Source organism: Hypanus sabinus, chromosome 1 (genome assembly GCF_030144855.1).
Source record: "Hypanus sabinus isolate sHypSab1 chromosome 1, sHypSab1.hap1, whole genome shotgun sequence".
In the NCBI taxonomy this organism is placed as follows: domain Eukaryota; kingdom Metazoa; phylum Chordata; class Chondrichthyes; order Myliobatiformes; family Dasyatidae; genus Hypanus; species Hypanus sabinus.
The window spans coordinates 109,541,623-109,561,242 of record NC_082706.1 but is presented as its reverse complement, the minus strand read 5'-3'; the positions used below and the strand labels follow the sequence as shown (position 1 = coordinate 109,561,242).

The following is a 19,620-nucleotide window of genomic DNA, read 5'->3' as shown; positions in this document are numbered from 1 at the left end:
TTATCATGAACCTTAAACTCTAAAGCAAGCCAAAGAGTCGCTTGCAAACTTCTGGAATCGGACTGATTTAAATGTTGCAGCATAATGTGAGATGTCCAGAGCTGTATAGACCTATGCCTCAGTTAGAGAAAAACAATTTTACTACTTCCCGCATTAGGGTTGCTGTGCACTCCCAGTCCCTCTCTCCTAAAAACTGCTGCGGCATCATTAGATCCCTCACACATGTGTTGCAACATCCTTTATCCCCAGCTGTAGAACTATTTCACCAAAATGAAAGTTCAATGCCTCAGACTCACTATCATTGAAGAGAAAAGTGATTGTAGATGCTGGGATCTGGAATGAAAAGAAAATGCTAGAAGAACTCAATGAGTCAAGTAGGCAAAAGGTTAAAACTCTCTTTAAGAATTGAGAGAGGACAGGGTGGATGCCAAGATATTGCAGGTTAAGGGAGATGCTCATATTGTCACCACCCTCCCCTCATTTGCTTCTATCTATCACCCTCAAGTCTCTGGCCCATTCCTCTTCAATTATGTTTTTTTGGTAGGCTATCCTTAAAATCTTTCTTGGTGTGTTGAGCCCTCTACCATGAGTATGATTCTAGCTCTGATGCAAATTATTGATGACCATAAAAAGAGCTGGAAGATGTATATTCATCTCATGTACTCTCTGAAAAGTTGAAAATGTAGAGTCCCCCAAAGATCCCTCTTCAGCTTTAGATCATTTGAAATTCAGCCATCTCTCTCCCACCCAAACTATCCATGAAGCCTTCTCCTGATCTTTAACTGCCATATGAGTGTCCTTGCCATGTTGAATGCAAAACCTTCTCCCATTTTTACACCTTACAGATTTGAAATGAGAAGGATGAAGACAAAACACATTTGAAAAATAATTCACACTTCATTTATTTCCAAATTTCTCTTATTTTGTTATACCAAGGTGTTAAATAATTTAAATACATCCTCCACAGTCACTCTGAAGAATCAGTACATTACCTACAAGCTATGCACATGAGGTAGAAACAAATAATTTAGGCTCCATTAGACTCTGTGAGAGAAAATAAAACACACACACACACATAACCTGGGCATGTTAGTATCAGGAATGCAATGGCTACATTTTATTTTTATTTTTCCACTTTTCAGTTAGATTAATTTGGGAAAGGGCTCCTGCTCTCCAAGTTGGATGTTATAAGCACTCCATCTTGTCTGATTAAGTTATATATCACAACTAACGCTGTAGTACCAAAGAAGTACTGCATTGTCAGGGATCATCATCTGCATATCAGAAAGATTTCATTGCACTATTTTAAGCAGAGTACAGGGTTCTCCAAAAGGCAGTAGAATAGTTCAAAATGGCTGCTGTGCCTGACTGACTCATAGTAACAGTAACTAATTCAAAGCAATTCATTACAACTACAACTAATTCATCAAAGCTTCAACAGCATTGCTCTAAATCATGAGCTCCACAGTCCAGAATTGGGTCAGTAGTTGCATTGGCACATCATTAACCGTTCGATCACCTGCTGAAAACATAAAAGGAGTGCTTTCACTTCATGAGTTGGAGTGCTTCAAGCCAACTCATCATCAGCTTCTCCAAGCTGGCCAGGGACTAGTACTTATGCTCACATCTCAGGGACTTTTAAGTATTGCAATCCTTTTGCAATTAGAGATGTTCTGCTGGAGACATTAATTTATCACTAGTCAGTAGCATTTAAAACTGAATAGTCATTGCAAAATATTGCCTTCTGCCTTCAAAACCCCATGCTGAATCTTGAAAGCAGAGTACAATGCACTCTTACTTACACATGGTATTCTTAGTGCTATCAAATGAGGATGATTTTCTCGGCAACAGTGATTTCAAGATGTCTTCTACTTGTCAGTGTAGTGAGATGTGGCATACTCCATATTAGAATGGTATCAAGATGAAATTGGTGTTCTGATACACATTGGCATGACCCATTAGAACAAAGTGTTCTCAGAGTAACTTGCTCACTTCACAAACATTGGGATGGGGATTTACAATTTCACAGGCCAAACATACCCCATTTTATGTGTCCGTCATGATTCATTAGATTGGGTGATTTCATTAAACTGCATTGAATAGTTCTTCACTGACAATTTTACATTGATTGCAGCATCACCACTCAAAATAATGATAATATTTTATTTCACTTTGTCAATTATGATGGAATAAACTCCTGAGAAGTATGGGGGCCTTACTGTTTGTAGTTTCTATCAAATCATATAGTCAAGTTACTGTTTGAGCTTGAAGAAACATGGGACTATTGAGTGTAATAGAATTAAAAGTCTGCTCATTCCCGCCGCTTTCCTCTATCAACAGAAATCTAAATATCCTGGATACATAGGAGACTCCAGGTTCTGGGATCATGAGCAACAATATCAGGGGCTCTTTGGCTCAGTTGAAGCATTGATGGCAAACTAATCCAAAACAAGTTGAGCCAGTATCTAAATGTTAAGCTCTTCCACTTTTACTGAACTAGTCCCTAATAACTAATATTTTCATCAGCCATTGGTCCTTTTATTTTGCCTCAAATTCTCAGGGGTGTCATCTAATGGCCGCCCCAAGTTAAGGTGCTTGAGGTGGTGGGGGTTCAGAGGGTGGGTGGTCAAGCAATTAGTGGCTTGTAGGCAAATGAGCATGAAACTGGCCCAGAAAGGGAAAGGCTGCCACCATTGCATTCCTAATTAGTGTCAATATAAAGTATATGTGCCGCACTAACTGAGACGTATTAATACCACAGGAGAACAGAGGAAAAATCAGTATTTACAATTTACAAGAGCAAAATATATCCACATTAAATAGTATATACTTAAATAATTACAGAAAGCATCCAGGTTCAGTGCGAGAAACTGCTTTTAAGTCAGGCAGCAACACTCATTCTTCCTCACGGCCATCGCAATCATATCTCCATTCAGACATGCACACCTTCACTCATACATGCACATCCTCATCAATACATCACACAGAGACAATAAAACTGGGTTTCCGTCTGCTCCCTCCTACTTTGGGATGAAACCACATAATGTCATGTAAGCATATCAATGCCTTATCCTTAAGACGTTCCTCTTACAGTGAAGGAATTGAGCTGAGCTGTTTTGCAGGTAAGTGGCACAATAATTAATCTAGCAGCCCACAAGTATATCCTTGCAGCGCAGAAATATCTCAACACACTCAACATTCGGAAGTCAAAAAACAATGGGCGTTGAAGATGAGGGGAAAAGTGAAAAGACCTTAGAGAGTTGGTATAATCAGAAAATCACAGGGAGTTTTATTATAAAACAGTGACTTGAGTGGCAGGGCTAATGGAGTTTGGCTGATGGAGGAGAACGTATATGCAGAGAATGAGATAAAGCCCGATTGAATGCAGAAGAATATCACTAGGATAAGTGGGAGTGAGACTCGGGAAATTTTTGAAAGCAAGTCAAATATTTATATGCTGCTTACTTAGGCATGAGAGTCTGTTCAGTGTGGTGAGAATAAGTGTGTTGGAAATGCAGAGCAAAGCCATTTTATACAAAACACTTTAACCCTCACACAATGAGATTTCCCTTCAGCAATACTAAAGGAAAGGATCTGAACTGTAATGCATATTTGAGAATTAATATTTACATGAACATTCTATCCAACTGTGATTCAAATCTGATTAAAATAATCTTGTGTAAAAAGTTTTATGCTATACACTTTAATTATTTTATCCTTTTCTTATAACATCTTTTAAAAACACTTTTTTGCCTGTCGCTCTTCATAATTTTCCCTAATATACAAACAAAATCATAACTGGCTCAGTGGGTAAATGCATTGCCCTGCTTCTATGCTATTGTTAACTCCAGTTTTGATTATTCCACATCTTTCCTGGCTTGCCTTCCAACTTCCATAAATTTAAGCTTAACCAAACCTCGATTCCAATTGCAACACGTCCTGTTCAACCTCCAATAGCCTCAACCATCGTAGCTGTAATCATCTCCAGCTCGCTTAAGAATTCTGGGCCCTAAATGCTGAATCTCCTTTCATGACCCCTTTTGCCCCACAAGTTCGCATTGATAAAACTGTTCATATAATAAAGTTTTGATCACCTTCTCTAATACCTTTTAACCTAATTTTATTTTAGTACACTCCAGTGAAGTGTTTCAGGGCATTTTCTGACAAAAATCCGGAGCAACATGTGCACTTTGTATTTACTATGCCATGCAGATCAGGAAAATCCTGGGTTCAATTGTATAATGCTACATTCGACCTCTGTGCTTTGAGTGACAGAAGAATCAACATCTATGACTTTGTACATTGATAGTCTCATTTGGTAAAGAGATAGTGTTCAATTGTTTGGCATGATTGGCAAAAGTGATACCAAAAGAAGAGAAGGACAGGGCCATGCCAGGATAAGATGGACTGCAGGAAAATCTACTCCACTGAGCTTGGTTTAACTGCAGACTGCTCCAATGAAAACAAAGTGGAAAGAAGAGTTCCATAAGGAACTTGCCAAAACTCTTTATGGACAATGATAACTGACTGAATGGTCCCACCATCATAGGTGATACGGTTCTGGCAATCTGATTAACGTCCACAAAGAGAAGATTGTGTCTCATTTAAAAAATGCAAAACACTCCAGAGGATTTTAAATGCAACATTGTACTGTTAATATAGAAACTGAACAGTACTGTAGGTCCTTTCTCACCTTTTTGGACTGAATGAACTGATCCAGATTGAAAGTAACTCTTCCAAAACTGGATCGATAATGACATCAGCATAATTGACTCCTGCCTCTCAGATGGTCTACTGTGAACAACAGCCAGGTAGCTATTTGATCTTTAAATAATAAGATACAACTTGTTCCTTGAATTTTAAATGTAAATGATCCCACTGAACTAATTTGTATTCTAGCTTAAACATCAACTAGTTAGTCATAAACTCATTGTATAATGATACTTCTTTTGGTGCACACAAGTACATAATGTCTGCCAGAAGTGGCAATCTCATCACATCAGGAAAGCATCGAAAAAGCTGTTTCAAAGCTTTTAATGAAATAGCTCTCTGGATCTTTAAAATCCTTGCTTTTGTGTCTGTTAAATCTTTTTCATTATTTGTTCAGTTGAGTTGGAAAGAGATTTCCTTCGTTCATTAAGAGTTAGAGATATTTTAAAGCTACTGGGGAGATTTTCTGTGATCTCAACGTCTGTGGCTTTGCCAGAAATGGCAGGTGTCTGCAAATCTTCCTATCAGATTTACAATTTTATTATCATACAGTAAGTGACCTGAAATAACCATTGCCTTGTGTTTTTATGAGGATCATCAAACCCAATTTTACACTCATGCAATTGAGCACATTTACACATATAGTCATTGCACCCCATCCCACCCACTAACAATAATATATATATATATAAATATAATATATATATATTTATGATTAGAACTGACTCGTTCTGTGACCGTTATAATATAGGTTACAGCAAAGGCCACTATTTTACCAGCCAGTGGTGCACTGTGGTAGAAAGTTAAACTAAAACTCTTCAGATACTGCTACCAGGGTCAATATACTCTGTACTGCACTAATCATTTATAACACACCCTGTAATCGTAGAGGTTTGTTTTCACCTTTATTTTTGTTTCATCTCAGAATATTGTGCTGGATGATAATCCACACCAATGTATGTTGCAATACTTATTGATAGAATTTGGTATTTTACTGGCTGATTTTTCCAAGATCCAAATCTCTCCCCTTCTTTCATAATGACGGATGCACATGCGCACACACCTACAGGCACATGCACCTGCAGCTGGATTCACTAGAGAGCAATCAGGAACAGACATAACTTCTGATCTTCCCCACCCTTGTACCACTTCATCCTTGAGCTAAAGTGTAGTTAGATGATACCAGCTTCCTTTTGGTTATTATCAGTTTACTGAGCCTGAGAACTCTCTGGCATAGATTGCACGGCGCACGTTTTGTAAAATCCATTGAAGGAAGCTTTAGTTCTCTGTCATACTGTGATCAACAGTGAATAATACGAGGGTGTGTTATAAGTGGGGCATATGGCACATTAATACATCATGTAACCAAAACAAAGAAAACATTTTTGATAATTCTATACAATATGAGGTTATTCACCACAGTTGCATGCATATTAAACACTCCACCCTCATTTCCACCCTCAGTATAAGTAGCCCTTTGACTGGTTCTTAGTTACACCAGTCTTGGAGTTTTCCAGCCTTATCTTGCTGAATGAATGTGACCCAAGTACTTTCTATGAAGTCATTTAAAGTACATCTTGACGTAAGGACCCAAACGATGCAATAAATCTTATTGCAGTCCAGAAGTAATAATCCATGTTCTTGTCAACGTGAGTTGAGTTGATGTTCCTTGCTATTCTTCGCGATAGTGTCTCAATGACACCACTCTGATTATGGCATACTGTAAGTGTATAATGGAGCTTTATGCTGATTGGGTCAATCCTCTAGCCAAGTCAGCTTCAATATTTCATCATTGTACAGTACTTCTTATAGATTTGTTGAATATAAGCAGGCCACTCTTAATTGGAAGCTGCACGTCTCATCATTCACCATTGAAGCTACATTCCAAGCTGCCTAAAATGGATCACATAACCATTTAATTCTACCGCTAGGTGTAACCAGCATATTTAATCAATACTATTTACAAGACATGCCGGTGACATCTAGGAGCAGGAAGCAAATTGATGCGTCTATTTTGCAGTAAAACTATCTTAGTTTCAGAAGCTACAGAATGGTGGTCTCTGAACATCCTGCTGGCCTTCAGTATACTCCTGTTTTGTCAGTCTTCTTACTTCTTTTAAGAATATTACCCTAAAGAGGGTAGAATTGTTTCAATTCAGCCTGTAGAAATGAGGGGTGTCAGGATTAAGTAGTAGTTTGTGAGCATGCTCGGTGATTCGTCAAATTGTTATAACAGAGTGAGGGATATGCAGTTACTGCTAATCCTTACTGATCTCCAGCCAGTTAAATCCACTTAAATACAATACGTTCACGTCAGAGTCCAGTCTTTACATCAACATGTTCTGCCGTTTTTTTTTTAATTATCTGCCAGACTTTGGCCTAAAGAGCCAGAGTCTTGGAAACAAATTTGCATCCTTACTGCATTCAGTGAAAGTAGGCAGTGCTCCACAGTTGGCTCTGCACAGATTCTCATAAGAGCTCCACAGAATTATTGTCCATTGCTTTCATCATCACGTATAATTAGCCTGCAACTGCCATATTGAGAATTGCAGGTGGTATTTGAAGCATTCTGAGACTTCAACTGCAATTACATCTTCACTGTGGTGTTGCTGAAGGTCTCATTGGGATGAATTAGTCTCTTTTCTGACAGACTGCAAGTAAATGATTGAAGGAAGACAATGTGCCACATCTCTTGTCTACAAGATACTTCTCTGTATGATTGCTGCTTGTCAAAGTTTTCGATTTGCAGAGAACCACAATCTAGTGGTGAACATTCAAATGGTTTATAGGCCTTGTTTTGTCAGGAATACCACAAGGTGATGAAATCATTAAATGCTTGAATATAGGAACTCAAAACGTGCTCTGGGAGCACATACTATCCAAGGTTCACATTTTGCAACCACTTAAATGAACTGTTTCTTAACATTTGGGGCTAAGTTGACAATAGTGCCAGCCCCATAATAAGTAGAATGTTAATGTCAATTGGCATGGACCCTGCTGCACGTCTTCCAGGAACCCAGCACTTCCTGGAAGCTATCAGACCGAAGAATCTATCTGATACCACTGCTAAATTCAAATGCAGATCCCAGGAATGAAATTACTACAAGAAATTGTCATTCTTCCTGGAACCTTTTACTTGTACAAGCATTTTTTTGGTTCCTCACTCCAATTGGACTATGGGGAGTCAACCTAAGCCCGAAAGAATACAAAAACCAAGTAACCCCGCAGAAAAGGCATGCTGGGGTTAAGGAAACCTTTCCAAGATCTTGGCAAGATCTGTAAATAAACCTTGGAATTTCTCATGGATCTTGATTCTCATCAGCTTCTATTCCTCCTCTGCCCCTATCCCCTCACCACGGCCAACATTACCACCCCCACCCCCATTTACTCCTTGAAAGGCACATTCCTCACTGGAGGGCAACATCCTGGGAACCAGTCATCCATTGTCAGATTACTAAACAGGACTCATGAGAACAGCTGGGTGTGAGGGTATTTAACCATTGTCACCAGATTAGGATAGAGTTAGGGTGACAAAGGTTGGCTTTGGAAATATAAGCAACATTGCAACTTAAATCCAACTTGACTTTTTTACACTCATGCACTTCCAAAAAGTGTAATAACTAGAAAAGAAAGGTACTGTTAGGTTCTTCTCTGTCATCCCAAACCCTGCTATCACTTGTCCTGCTCAGATGGGTTAACACAATGAAGCCTTTGGCCTTCCTGGACAGTCTGTCTGAAATTCACAAATAATAAATCTATTCAGCCACTCAATTTAATCAGTGATCCCACAAAGCTTCTTGCCTCTGATCTCCTACTGGAGAATCAGTCTTAAGGAGTCAGGCCACTACAGACATAAGGATCCTATTCTGTAACCAACTGAAGCATCCCTAGCACCATGTCAATGGAGATCAATGAATTCAGTACAGGGGGGGAGCCAAATCCTGTCCATGAGGCCCACTTCTAAAGTACACAGTACATCTGCTGTGGAAAAAAAAACTAAGGAACAACTTTAATATAATTTCCTGCTCTTAATGAAGCCTATTCATCTGAACCCTCACTGAATGTTAAATATTAGGGTTGTGGGCACTTTGGCAGTCTAATTTCAATGAGATTTGGTTACTTATTGTAAAATAGTTTTTCTTCATTCTTCTTCTCCTGAAACGGTTATGCCTTGCTGCCTCTTCTCACCCTGTTTCTATATTTGGAAGACATCTTTAAAACTCATTCATTAAATGAGCACCAAATGGCATGTTTTAGACCTTATAACTGTTGGCCTGAACAAACCCAGTGTTAATTAATTAAAACTGAAGTTCTCAAATTCTTAACCATCTCAACTGTGAAGCTGTCGTTGTCATGTTTAATTCTGTTTGAGACGCATTAACTTTAAAGTAATTCATTATATGACACAACTAAAGTAGTTTACTTAGAACCCAACCTTTCATCATTCAGTATCTGTCTAGCTCTGTGTCATCTGACTTCAGACTTTAGCTGGTTGAATGCAGAAGATCTGCAGGTTATACATCAGTTCTACTTAAAAACCGACATTTTCTCTGTACTACTTTTAGGAACATTTGGATTTGTTGCATTATTTCTTTGGGCAGATCCACTGTGCTCTTCACCCTGGTTTTCCATAGTTTTGTTTTCCTCTAGAAACTGTTAGTCTTTGCAGGTGTATATCTCTTCTCTTTGAGTACATTGTTTACACTCCACATAACAGCACCAGCGCACTTGGCACTGGCATGGTCGTGTCACTACTCGACTCTGGGTATTGTGTCCCCGGCCACAGCAGATGCTCTCACAATTCTTGTCCTTATAGCATTTCCGTGTTGCAGTACCTGGTGAGTACTTGCTTGGCCGGCAGAAGCTTGGTGAGTCATCGATATAGACTAAGTCAGTAGTCCTTGGGATCTGATTCTGCTGGTGGTAGGTAGCTGGAATGGCTTTCTTCGGTGGCGTAATTTCCCCTTCGCCAGTCGCTTCATTTGTTGTGCTGCCCACCTTGAGCGATGTCTCATATTTCAGTTTGAGTAACTTGCCAATCTCGTGGAAAGGTGCCAATTGCCTCCAGCAAGTCCGAACTGTGCAGGAACCAGAAACCCCATGACACTTGCAGGTGGTCTCCACCCCAGATTTGATAACCTGTAGATAAAACAGGAAGACAGGTCTAGGTCAACATGAAGAGTTATTTAGGGTAAATCAATAGTGAAACCCAGATGCTAAAGAGGTGAGTAACCATACATTTTCTTGTCCCATTGTACCAAAGTTGCCTATTTACTATTCTTATTCTTTTGATTCCAGCACCTCTTCAACATAAGTTCCTTGCAGATGTTTATCTACAAGGACCTTTTCATGTACTTCTGGGTTTCTGGAAGTTTGTTGAGATTCTGTCTTCTCATTTTGAACTCCATGGTGAAAGACTTTGGCACCAGTAACGAAATTGTCAGCCTCAAAATGTAGAACAGCTAAATAAAGACAAAACTTTCTCTACTGGAGGAACTCAGAAGGTCAGGCAGCATCTATGGAGGGAAATGCATTGTAGATGTTTTGTTCCAAAACTTTTCATCAGGACTGGAAAAGAAAGTGAAGGAAGCCAGAATAAAAGAATAGGGAGAAGGGGAAAGAGCACAGATCTCTCCCTATGACATCTCCGTCACCTTCATCCTCCTTCCTCCCTCTGGTTCCCAGCTACTTCCCTACTTGATGCACCATCAATAACTCTCTGAGACGTGAGGCAAGATATCGGCTTTTATTGACTGGAAGAAAGAACCACCATACTACGTCCTGGAGACTGAGAGGCCGGGCTCAGGCCTCAATCGCCTTTATACCGGGGTCTGTGGGAGGAGCCACGGTCAGTGGGAGGGGCCACAGGAGCAGTCAGCGGGGGGCGTGTCCAGACAGGTATATGTAGTTCACCACACTACAGTCCTCTCTTTTCAGGTTCCTTCTTCTTCAGCCTTTTTCCCCATCCACCTATCACCTCCCAGCTGCTCACTTCTTTCCTTTTTCTTCACTCCCTACCCTCCTGCTTTCCCCCTCCTACCATAATTCACCTATCAACTGATAGCTGGTGCTCCTTCCCCTCCCCTTTTATTCTGGCTTCTGTCCAGTTCCTTTCCAGTGCTGATGAAGGGTCTTAGCCTGAAATATCAACTGTTTATTTCCCTCCACAGGTGCCACCTGACCTGCCGAGTTCCTACAGTATTTTGAGCATGTTGCTCCAGATTTCCAGCATCTGCAGGCTCTCTTGTGTCTACTCTGCCCTAGCAAGAAAACCTGACATTTAAATTGAATTATTTACAGTTTCAAGGCATATTAAAGTTCCAGAGCCAAGGATATTTCTTGATGTAGAGAGAGTCATTGAGCTCTACAGCACAAAAACAAACCCTTTGGCATCCAGTCCATGCAAACTGTTATTCCGCCTAGTTCCATCAACCTGGACCTTAGCCCTGCATCCATGTACTTATCTAAACTCCTCTTCAATCAAACCCACAATCTCCACCTCTACTGGCTTCTCATTCCATGCTTAAACCTGTGAATTAAAAGTTTTCCTCCTCAGGTCCTCCTTAAATACGTCACCTTTCACCATTAACCTTACAGCTCTAGTTGTAGTCGCACCCAACCTCAGAGGAAAAAGCCTACTTGCACTTACCCTACCCATACCCCTCATAATTTGTATACCTCTATTAAATCTTCCATCATTCTCCTATTGCCCAAAGAATAAAGTCCTAACCTTTTCAACCTTTCCATTTAACTCAGGTCCTCAAGTCCCGGCACCATCCTTGTAAATATTCTCTGCATTCTTTCAATCTGATTGATACCTTTCCCGTAGGTAGCTGACCAAAACTGCATAAAGTATTCCAACGACACACACAAAATACAGGTGGAACACAGCAGGCTAGGCAGCATCTATAAGGAGAAGCACTGTCAACGTTTTGGGCCATATTCCAAAATTAGGCCTCTCTAATGTCTCGTACAACTTCAACATAACATCCCAACTCCTGTATTCAATACTCTAATTTATGAAGGCCATTTTCATTCTGACATGTTGATCCATTGTGTACGCTCTCAGACAGGAGGAGCAATTCCTCATATTCTGTCTGGGTAGCCTCCAACCTGATGGCATGAACATTGATTTCTTGAATTTCTGGTCATTGTTCCCCTCTCCCATTTCCCTCTTCTTCCATTCCCCTCTCTGACTCCCCTATTACTTCTTCTCCTCATATGTCTATCACTTCCCTCTGTGCGTCTCCTCTTTCCCCTTCTCCCTATGCCCACTCTCCTGACATCAGAACCCTTCTTCTTCAGTGCTTTACCTTTTCCACCAATCACATCCCAGCTTCTCACTTTATTCTCCCCCCCTCCCCCACAACCATCTGGCTTCATCTATCATCTTCTAGCTTATACTCCTTCCCCTTCTGATAGCCTCTTATTCTGACTTCTTCTCTTTTCCTTTCCAGTCCCGATGAAGGGTGTCACCCCAAAATATTGACTGTTTCTTTTCATTTCCATAGATATTGCCTGTCCTGCTGAGTTCCTCCAACATTGTCTGTGTTGTTCTTCCTGCAATTATTGGGAGAAGTTCTGACAGGCTTATAACATTGCTTGAAAAATCTGTGTCCCTCAATATTTAAACCTAATAGAGTAATACAGCATGGATGCAGGCCTTTTGGCCCATCTGATACATGCTGAGCAAAATGCCCATCCAAGCTGGTCACATTTGCCTGCACTTGGCCCATTGACTTCGTTACCTCTCCAATTTGTGTACTTGTCCAACTGTCTTTTAAATGTTATTATTGCATCTGCTTCAACCACTTCCTCTGGTAGCTCATTCCATCACCTTCTGAGTAAAACAATTGACTCTCAAGTGCATATTAAATCTTACCATGAATATTTCAGTGTAGAAATAAAATGAAAAGAGTTACTCTACGTTCCAAATCACCCTACTGATCAGTCAAGGTAATGGTGTGCTTTCACTTTGAACCACTGTGCTTCATTTATCCAGAGAGCAGTCAGAGTAACATTGAAGAAATCATGATATACAGTATATTCAGATCCCTTCCCTCATTACACCAATTCAGATAATAGAGTTCTCATTGTCTGATTGCTCATGTTCAAGACGATAGCTCTTGGAGGTCTGGAATGTGTTACTCAAGAAGCCTTAGCCATATACTTGATTGTTGATACTGCAGCCACTGTGAAGGCATGAGATACTTAAGCCTGAAATGCATCTCTCATCCCTCAGTTTCAATGAGTCAGCCCCTTAGCACCTTGCTCAGGAAAAGCAGAGAGACAGAGACAACGTAAATGATATAAACGTAGCTTTGCAATATTGCTCAGGTCCCAAAGGCAAAGCAAAAATGTACAACTGGTTGATGTGGGATCTATGGATCTGTCAGGCATGTCACTAGCAAGCAAAGAGTTCAATGTAGAGATTTCTTTATAATAATTATGATCTTTTCACAGCAATGGGAGATACAAAATATAAACTATGTATGTCAAAGTGAAAGCTGGCATTGCTGGCATAAATCTAGTATTAATTCTACCTGTAACTCCTTTATAATTTGTATTAGTTTGTAACCTTGAAAGAGTTAATATTATGTCCGAACACTCACAGTTTATTTGCTGTGAAATTTACATTACTTCCCCCCTACCCCTTTGCTACCAATGGACTGCTCCACTGGTGATGTCATGAGTTGAATCTCTGCCATGCTCTGTGCATTATCTGTTAACCCCATGACATCATCTATGGAAAAGTCTGCCTGAAAAACAGGGGAATAGCATTTGGCATCACTATTTAAGGTGTGATATTTAGAATACTTAATTAACTGAAGAATATTCTCTTTCTAATGTTGTCTATCATGTTTTCTTCAAGCGATCAGAAACATGTCCTAAAGCTGCATCATCCTGTCCTGGATTCCTCAGTGGGAGAGTTTTCCTGTATTGATGTTGTGGAATCCCTTTATCATTCAACTTCACTGATTGGGAGTCCCTTCAGTAATGAGGTGAGAATGAAAAGACTGGGTTTGCTTCCCCCGGAGAACTGGAGTCTGAGCAGTACCTGATGGAGATATGTGGAATTATAGGTAGCATAAATATAGTAGATGGTCAGAACCCTTTTCACATAGTAAAGGAATATTTTAAAGAATAGGACATAGGTTTAAGGTTAGAGAAAAGTGTTTTCTCTTCCTGCTGAGTGTTTCAGGCATTTTCTCATTTAATTTTAAATTTCCAGCATCTGCTGTCTTTTTGCTTTTCAATTCGAGGAGATTTGAGGGATGTTCTTAATAACATAAAAACCGGTTGATATGTGAGACTCACTGCCGGATGAGGTTGTGGAGTCACATACAATCACTATAAGAGGCATGTAGAGAGGCACTTAATAGGCAAAGTATTGAAGGATGCAGAGGTAATGTGGGCAAATAAAGTTGGTGTAGATGAGCAGAAAGGTCTAATAGAAAAGAAGGTCAGAAAAGCCCATTTCTGTGCTTTACAATTTTATGGCTCTATTACACAACTTCTAGTCTGCCACAGTTAGGAAAATATTTTGATTTATTTTGCTCGCATCCAAAGTTCATGACCTCATACTTCCCATGTTGAACTCCATCGGCCTGAGTGTTGCTTGCACATGTCCCATTATACCTCCCTGCTTCCGAATACAGAAAGCGTTAGGACTCACAATCACAATCTCTACTCCAAGACCACAACCACAAAAGATCTCTTGCACTGTGCAATCAAGCGCTCTCTGATCAAGGAGGTAGGATTGTCTTCGCTGTTAAATTCAGGACATCAGAGGTCAAAAATAACATCCTGCTTCTGTCTGCGTAATTAACCCTACCATCAACAAGTTCTGACCATATCTCTGTACACATCAGCTATTAAATAGGCCAAGCAAAAGCTTTCAGCAAAACACTACAAATAAAAAGTGATGAATAGGCACTAACGCTGCTTTTGCTAGTCTAGGAAAGATGGAAGGCCAAGCTAACAGAAGTACTCCAAGATCAACTGTAGAAAAGTCAATCACAAGAGATTCAGCAGATGCTGGAAATCCAGAATAACAAAATGCTGGGGGAGCTCAGCAGGTCAGATCACACCTATGAAGAGGAAAAGACAATCGATGCTCCAGGCCCAGGGCCTTCATAAAGACTTAGACGGAACCTTTCTGACCTGCTGCATTCCTCCAGCATCTTGTGTGTATCAGTAGCATTCACTAGTATAGACCGTAGTTTAATTTCTCAAAAAAAAGACTAAGTTTCAGATTATTGTGTTCTTTTAATACTGCACTGTCAGCTATTTGTCATTAGCACTGGGAAGATATCCATAGCAGTCAATGGAGAGGAACAGAAATTTCTTTTTGTGGAACATACCCCTCTTTCTCTCAGTCTCTGGAAACACCGGTACTTCATTTGGCATTGCATCACCAAGTAGTCAGATGGGAATCTGATTGTGTGGGTGTCTGCCTGTTGCCAGCATACCATGCACCACCGCTGCTCCAATAAATAGTACTGTGTTACCGAGACACTGAGCATTTTGCAGAGGAAATGATCACTCATCAGCCAGGGTCTGACTTTGACAAGAGCATAAAAGGAAGTTAGTAGGAAGGAATCCATTTTTTAAGAATTTATTCTGGGTATGTGGGCATTGCTGGCAAGGTCAGCATTTTTTGATCATTCCCAATTATTTGACAGACTGGCTTGCTCAGATATTTCAAAGAAAAGATTAGTGTCAATCACATTAATATTAAAAACCTAGGGCTATTCATGGCTTGATGGCATAAAAACAGCAGACTTCCCTCCCAAATTAATACTGGCACAATTTCACAAGTGAATTTCAAAAGTTATTTTTATTAATGCTCTTACTTCCAGACTTTTTCCCAAATTCTCCAACAATTCTCAAACTGCCTTGGTGTTACCATAATACATATCATTTTGGATTCTTACTCCAGGACTCTAGATCATTATTTCTACTAAATCACCATTCATATTTCTATTTTATTTGGAAGGGGAAAGCACTTTTTTCCTTTATTGCACAACCTATGCTCTCCTGAAGTGGCATTGAGTTGATAATTGAACAATTATACGCAACAGGTAACAATCTATAATACATCCTTCTAAAGACGTGTGTTTATCTATGATATTTGGAACTAAAAAATTATGCTGGAAACTTTTTTTCAAGTCCCTTCTGTTATTCTTTTCTATTCTATACTTTTATTCCACAGCATTCAACACTAACCAAAAGTAATTGAAGGTGAGGATGCAGTAGTCTACAATCACAGTCTAAGTTCAACCCAGCCTGCTGAGATAAAAGAGTGATTCCACTGTTCACTGGGAGATGAGCTGAGCAATATTAATCGACTGCCCTGAAGGCATATATCCACAACACAAAACCAATTTGGGAGTGAATATCAGAGAGATTACAGCATAACTTGGGAAGGAAATAATGACCAGTTGGGTAGAAACAACATTTAATATTAGGGGAAAATGATTCTTCTGAAGTCAAAGCTGGAAAACATCAGTCGAAAACGTTCCCTCCATTTAGCTGTGATGTACCCGACCTGTGGAGCTAGAGGCAGATCTTGAGTGAATGAAGTGAGTTGAGTTTCAGCTCCAACAGTAAATAGCTGAGCTGTGTTAGCAGGTCATTGATTCCATAGAGAAATTGTTCCCTGTCCTCCTACATACTCTGAGACCTAGACTAGATATGGCAGGCATCTTGAGACACTAATGTTAGCTCTGCAAAATCCTCTAATTTCACTGAAAGGAAAAGCCAACCAATGAGAGTGTCTTTTCCTAGGCCTACCTCCCTAGGTTTGAGGGCATAAATTATATCCAGTCTGCTCGAGCGGACAGGCTATATTGTCTAAGTGTGCCACAGCAAATCCCATAGAAGATAGAGGCCCTCCACAGGTTACAGCAAGTATAAGACCATAAAATCATAAGATAGCGAAGCAGAATTAGGACATTTGGTCCATCAACCCTGCTCTGCCATTTTGTCATGGCTGATCGATTCCTGTGAACTGTTCGCAACCCACACTATTCACATGTCGAAAATGTGGCTGTGAACTGAGTTCCTACACGGCAGAATATAGCTGCGGCCCCACAACAGGCAGAAAACCAAGCACCCTGCTGGTTTCCCAAATGCTCATTCATATCCACAGGTTGGACATAGTCAAGCATTCATAAGATGGAGAGGACCAGCACAGTGTTCCAAGCTCTAGTGCAGGAAGATATTAACAGACAAAGAGGTAAAGCATCAATACTGTACTCAAAGCCCCCTTGAGAAACTGAAGTTTCTCAAGTTACTCCTAAGAATGAAATGCTGGCCCATGACCACTCTGAGTGCAGGAGAACATTTGGATCAATACTTAAAATCTTAAGTCCATGCAATCGAAGCATATGGAAGCCCTAAGTAAGTGGGAGAAGACGTGCACCATTTCACAAACCATCCATCCACATTGCAGTTCCATATTGAGAGTAGCCAAATTAGTGGCAGTTTTCTCTCATAGATATGTAACCTCAGAAAACTGGATTCACTCTGCTAAATGCTGTACCCACAAAACCAGACTGGAAGTAAATGATACCCAGTCCTGAAGGACTGATAAAGGAAAGTTTCCACTATTTGCATCTTGGAACTGTTCTGATCTGGTGATTGTAGCAGTAAGGCCTGCTCTACAATGTGAGCCATGTGGCCACAAAATGTTCCTCTGACTATCAAACTAAAACATGGGGTAGCTGAAGATCCAGTGTAATCCATCCCTACACTTCACTGATGGGCTCAGCAAGTAATCATAAACAAAAAAACCTAGTTTGGATATAGATTTTGGCAACAATTATCAGAGACATATAGACCAAAAGGCCCGGATTGGTTTAGAGTCTGCCCAGAGCTTGCACCCTCCGCTGAGTGGTGCACGTACTGCAATTAACCCCAGTGACCCTCAGTTACATATGTACAGGTATGTCCTTAATCCATTTTCAGAAACCTCTGCACAGAAATATGGATGTGTGTTTGGTTCATAGTGAAACAGCCATGAATAAACAGACTGCTCTCTGGGATCATGCTGAAGCAGCAGCAAAATTAACACAGCTTGGGGGCAATAGTCTAAAAACAAAATATATTTAAATAGGAACAAAATTGTGGCATACTGGGTAAGTTATTACTGGCCATTCCACTCAGGAGAACTTATAGCCTAAACTTGAGAAAGTAATTGCAATGCAGACTGCCAAAAACTTCAATCCCAAGTTAAGACTGACTTTCATTTGTATTGAGATAAATATTTTTAAGCAGTTGTCTATTTCCTTGGGATAGTGTACTCAGGAAGAGAAAATAAATCTGTTTCATGAACAACTCATTGAGAGGAAGACTTCATCCTCAATGCACAGCAAGAAAAAAAACTGAAGAGGTTATCCTTAATTACCTCATCCTCACTCCAGACAAGCCCTGTGTCACAATGAGCTGGAAAATACTTCTGGACATTCAAGCCAGAACATCTGTGCTTCACACTACTGGTTTTTGCCAGTCTTTGTACATGTAAAGATTTAATGAGTGTGAGGAGAAATGACAGACAAAATAAATTCAGATTGATGAGAAACAGACTGAAAAAAAAGGTTGAGATGAAGAAGAATAAAGAAAGTGAAACTGAAATGCATGCACTCCGATGGACAGATGGAGGGAAGCAGGTGAAGAAATATGGTCATGAAGAGAAACAGATGAAGAACTGACAGAAGAGGGAAAGCTGAAGCACAAACAGATTTTGTGAGGTAAAGTGGGCTTACATACAGAACAAGTGAGAAATAAAACAACTAAAGTTGGAATGAGGAAGAGAAAAGCAAAACAAGGGAATGAATAAACTAAAAATTAAAGCGAAAGAACAGATAGAGAGGAGAGATGGATGAAAGGGAATTGAACAAGGGACAGAAGAAAAAAGGAAGCAGAAAAATCCAGCTGGCAGTTCCAACATTAAAGTTCACTTCCTGATTATATACACCTGCCCAGCTTCTTTGAAAAATGATCATTTTCTCTTTAAGCAGTGAGTATTGGAGACTGGGGGAAGCCAGCTCTGCCAGTCTGCGAGGATAGATTACCCTTGTGGCTGGCTGATCATTTTCTGAGATGATGGAAAATTGAAATACTTGAGGTGGGATTCAAAAAAATAATGAAATTGCTCTACATTTTCATCACTTCTGACTGGTTCAGACACCTGCCTTTAAATCAGACGGTCATGGGTTCAAGCCCCACTCCAGAGATTTAAACAAATAATCCAGGCAGACTCCTTCATACTGTACTTGTGCAATAAAACAGAAAATGCTGGAAATACTCAACAAGGCAGGCAACATTGGCAGAAAAAACAGAAAATGCTGGAAATACTCAACAAGGCAGGCAACATTGGCAGAAAAAGAAAGGAAGTTAATGTTTCATGTCCATGGCCTTTCTTCAGTGCTAATAAGTGATTATCAACCTGAAATGTTGGTATAGAAATAGCTTTATTACATTTTAATGCCATTAAAATAGTGCTGACTGTCCCCCAAATAGTGCTGACTGTCTTACAAACAGTACAATTGTTAATTGTGACATTCCATGGCAAGGCTGCTTAAAGCTATGTTGTGTTAGTTTGATTGATCAACAGTTATTGCAGATGCTAACATTTAATCTGGCAGCTCTGACTCAAATAGACAGCCTTTAGGTGGGACATAAACATGTAATTTTCTTCCAGCTGATTACAAAGTGAAAGAGGGGAAGGATTTTTCTGCAGAGAGTTTAGACACCATGGTTAGTAACATTTGTGTCAAGAGGAAGTATTGTCCACCAGTAGGAATGGGACCTGTAAGTAGAAGGCCTATGTTTTTTCCTTTCAGAAGTTATCATTGCAAGAAATGTCATGATCTGACAAGAAAAGGGAAGTTTAGCTGCAGAACA

At 40.0% G+C, this 19,620-nt stretch overlaps 1 protein-coding gene across 1 annotated transcript in view; it reads right to left on the bottom strand.

The window, feature by feature from the left end:
* Positions 1-886: 886 nt before the first annotated feature.
* The window catches only part of wnt9a (wingless-type MMTV integration site family, member 9A), a 61,932-nt gene continuing 43,198 nt past the window's right edge, over positions 887-19,620 (bottom strand). The window contains exon 4 of the mRNA XM_059974259.1: positions 887-9,849. Within this exon, the coding sequence (XP_059830242.1) occupies positions 9,367-9,849 (483 nt within the window). The 3' untranslated portion in view covers positions 887-9,366. The remainder of the gene's footprint in view (positions 9,850-19,620) is intronic.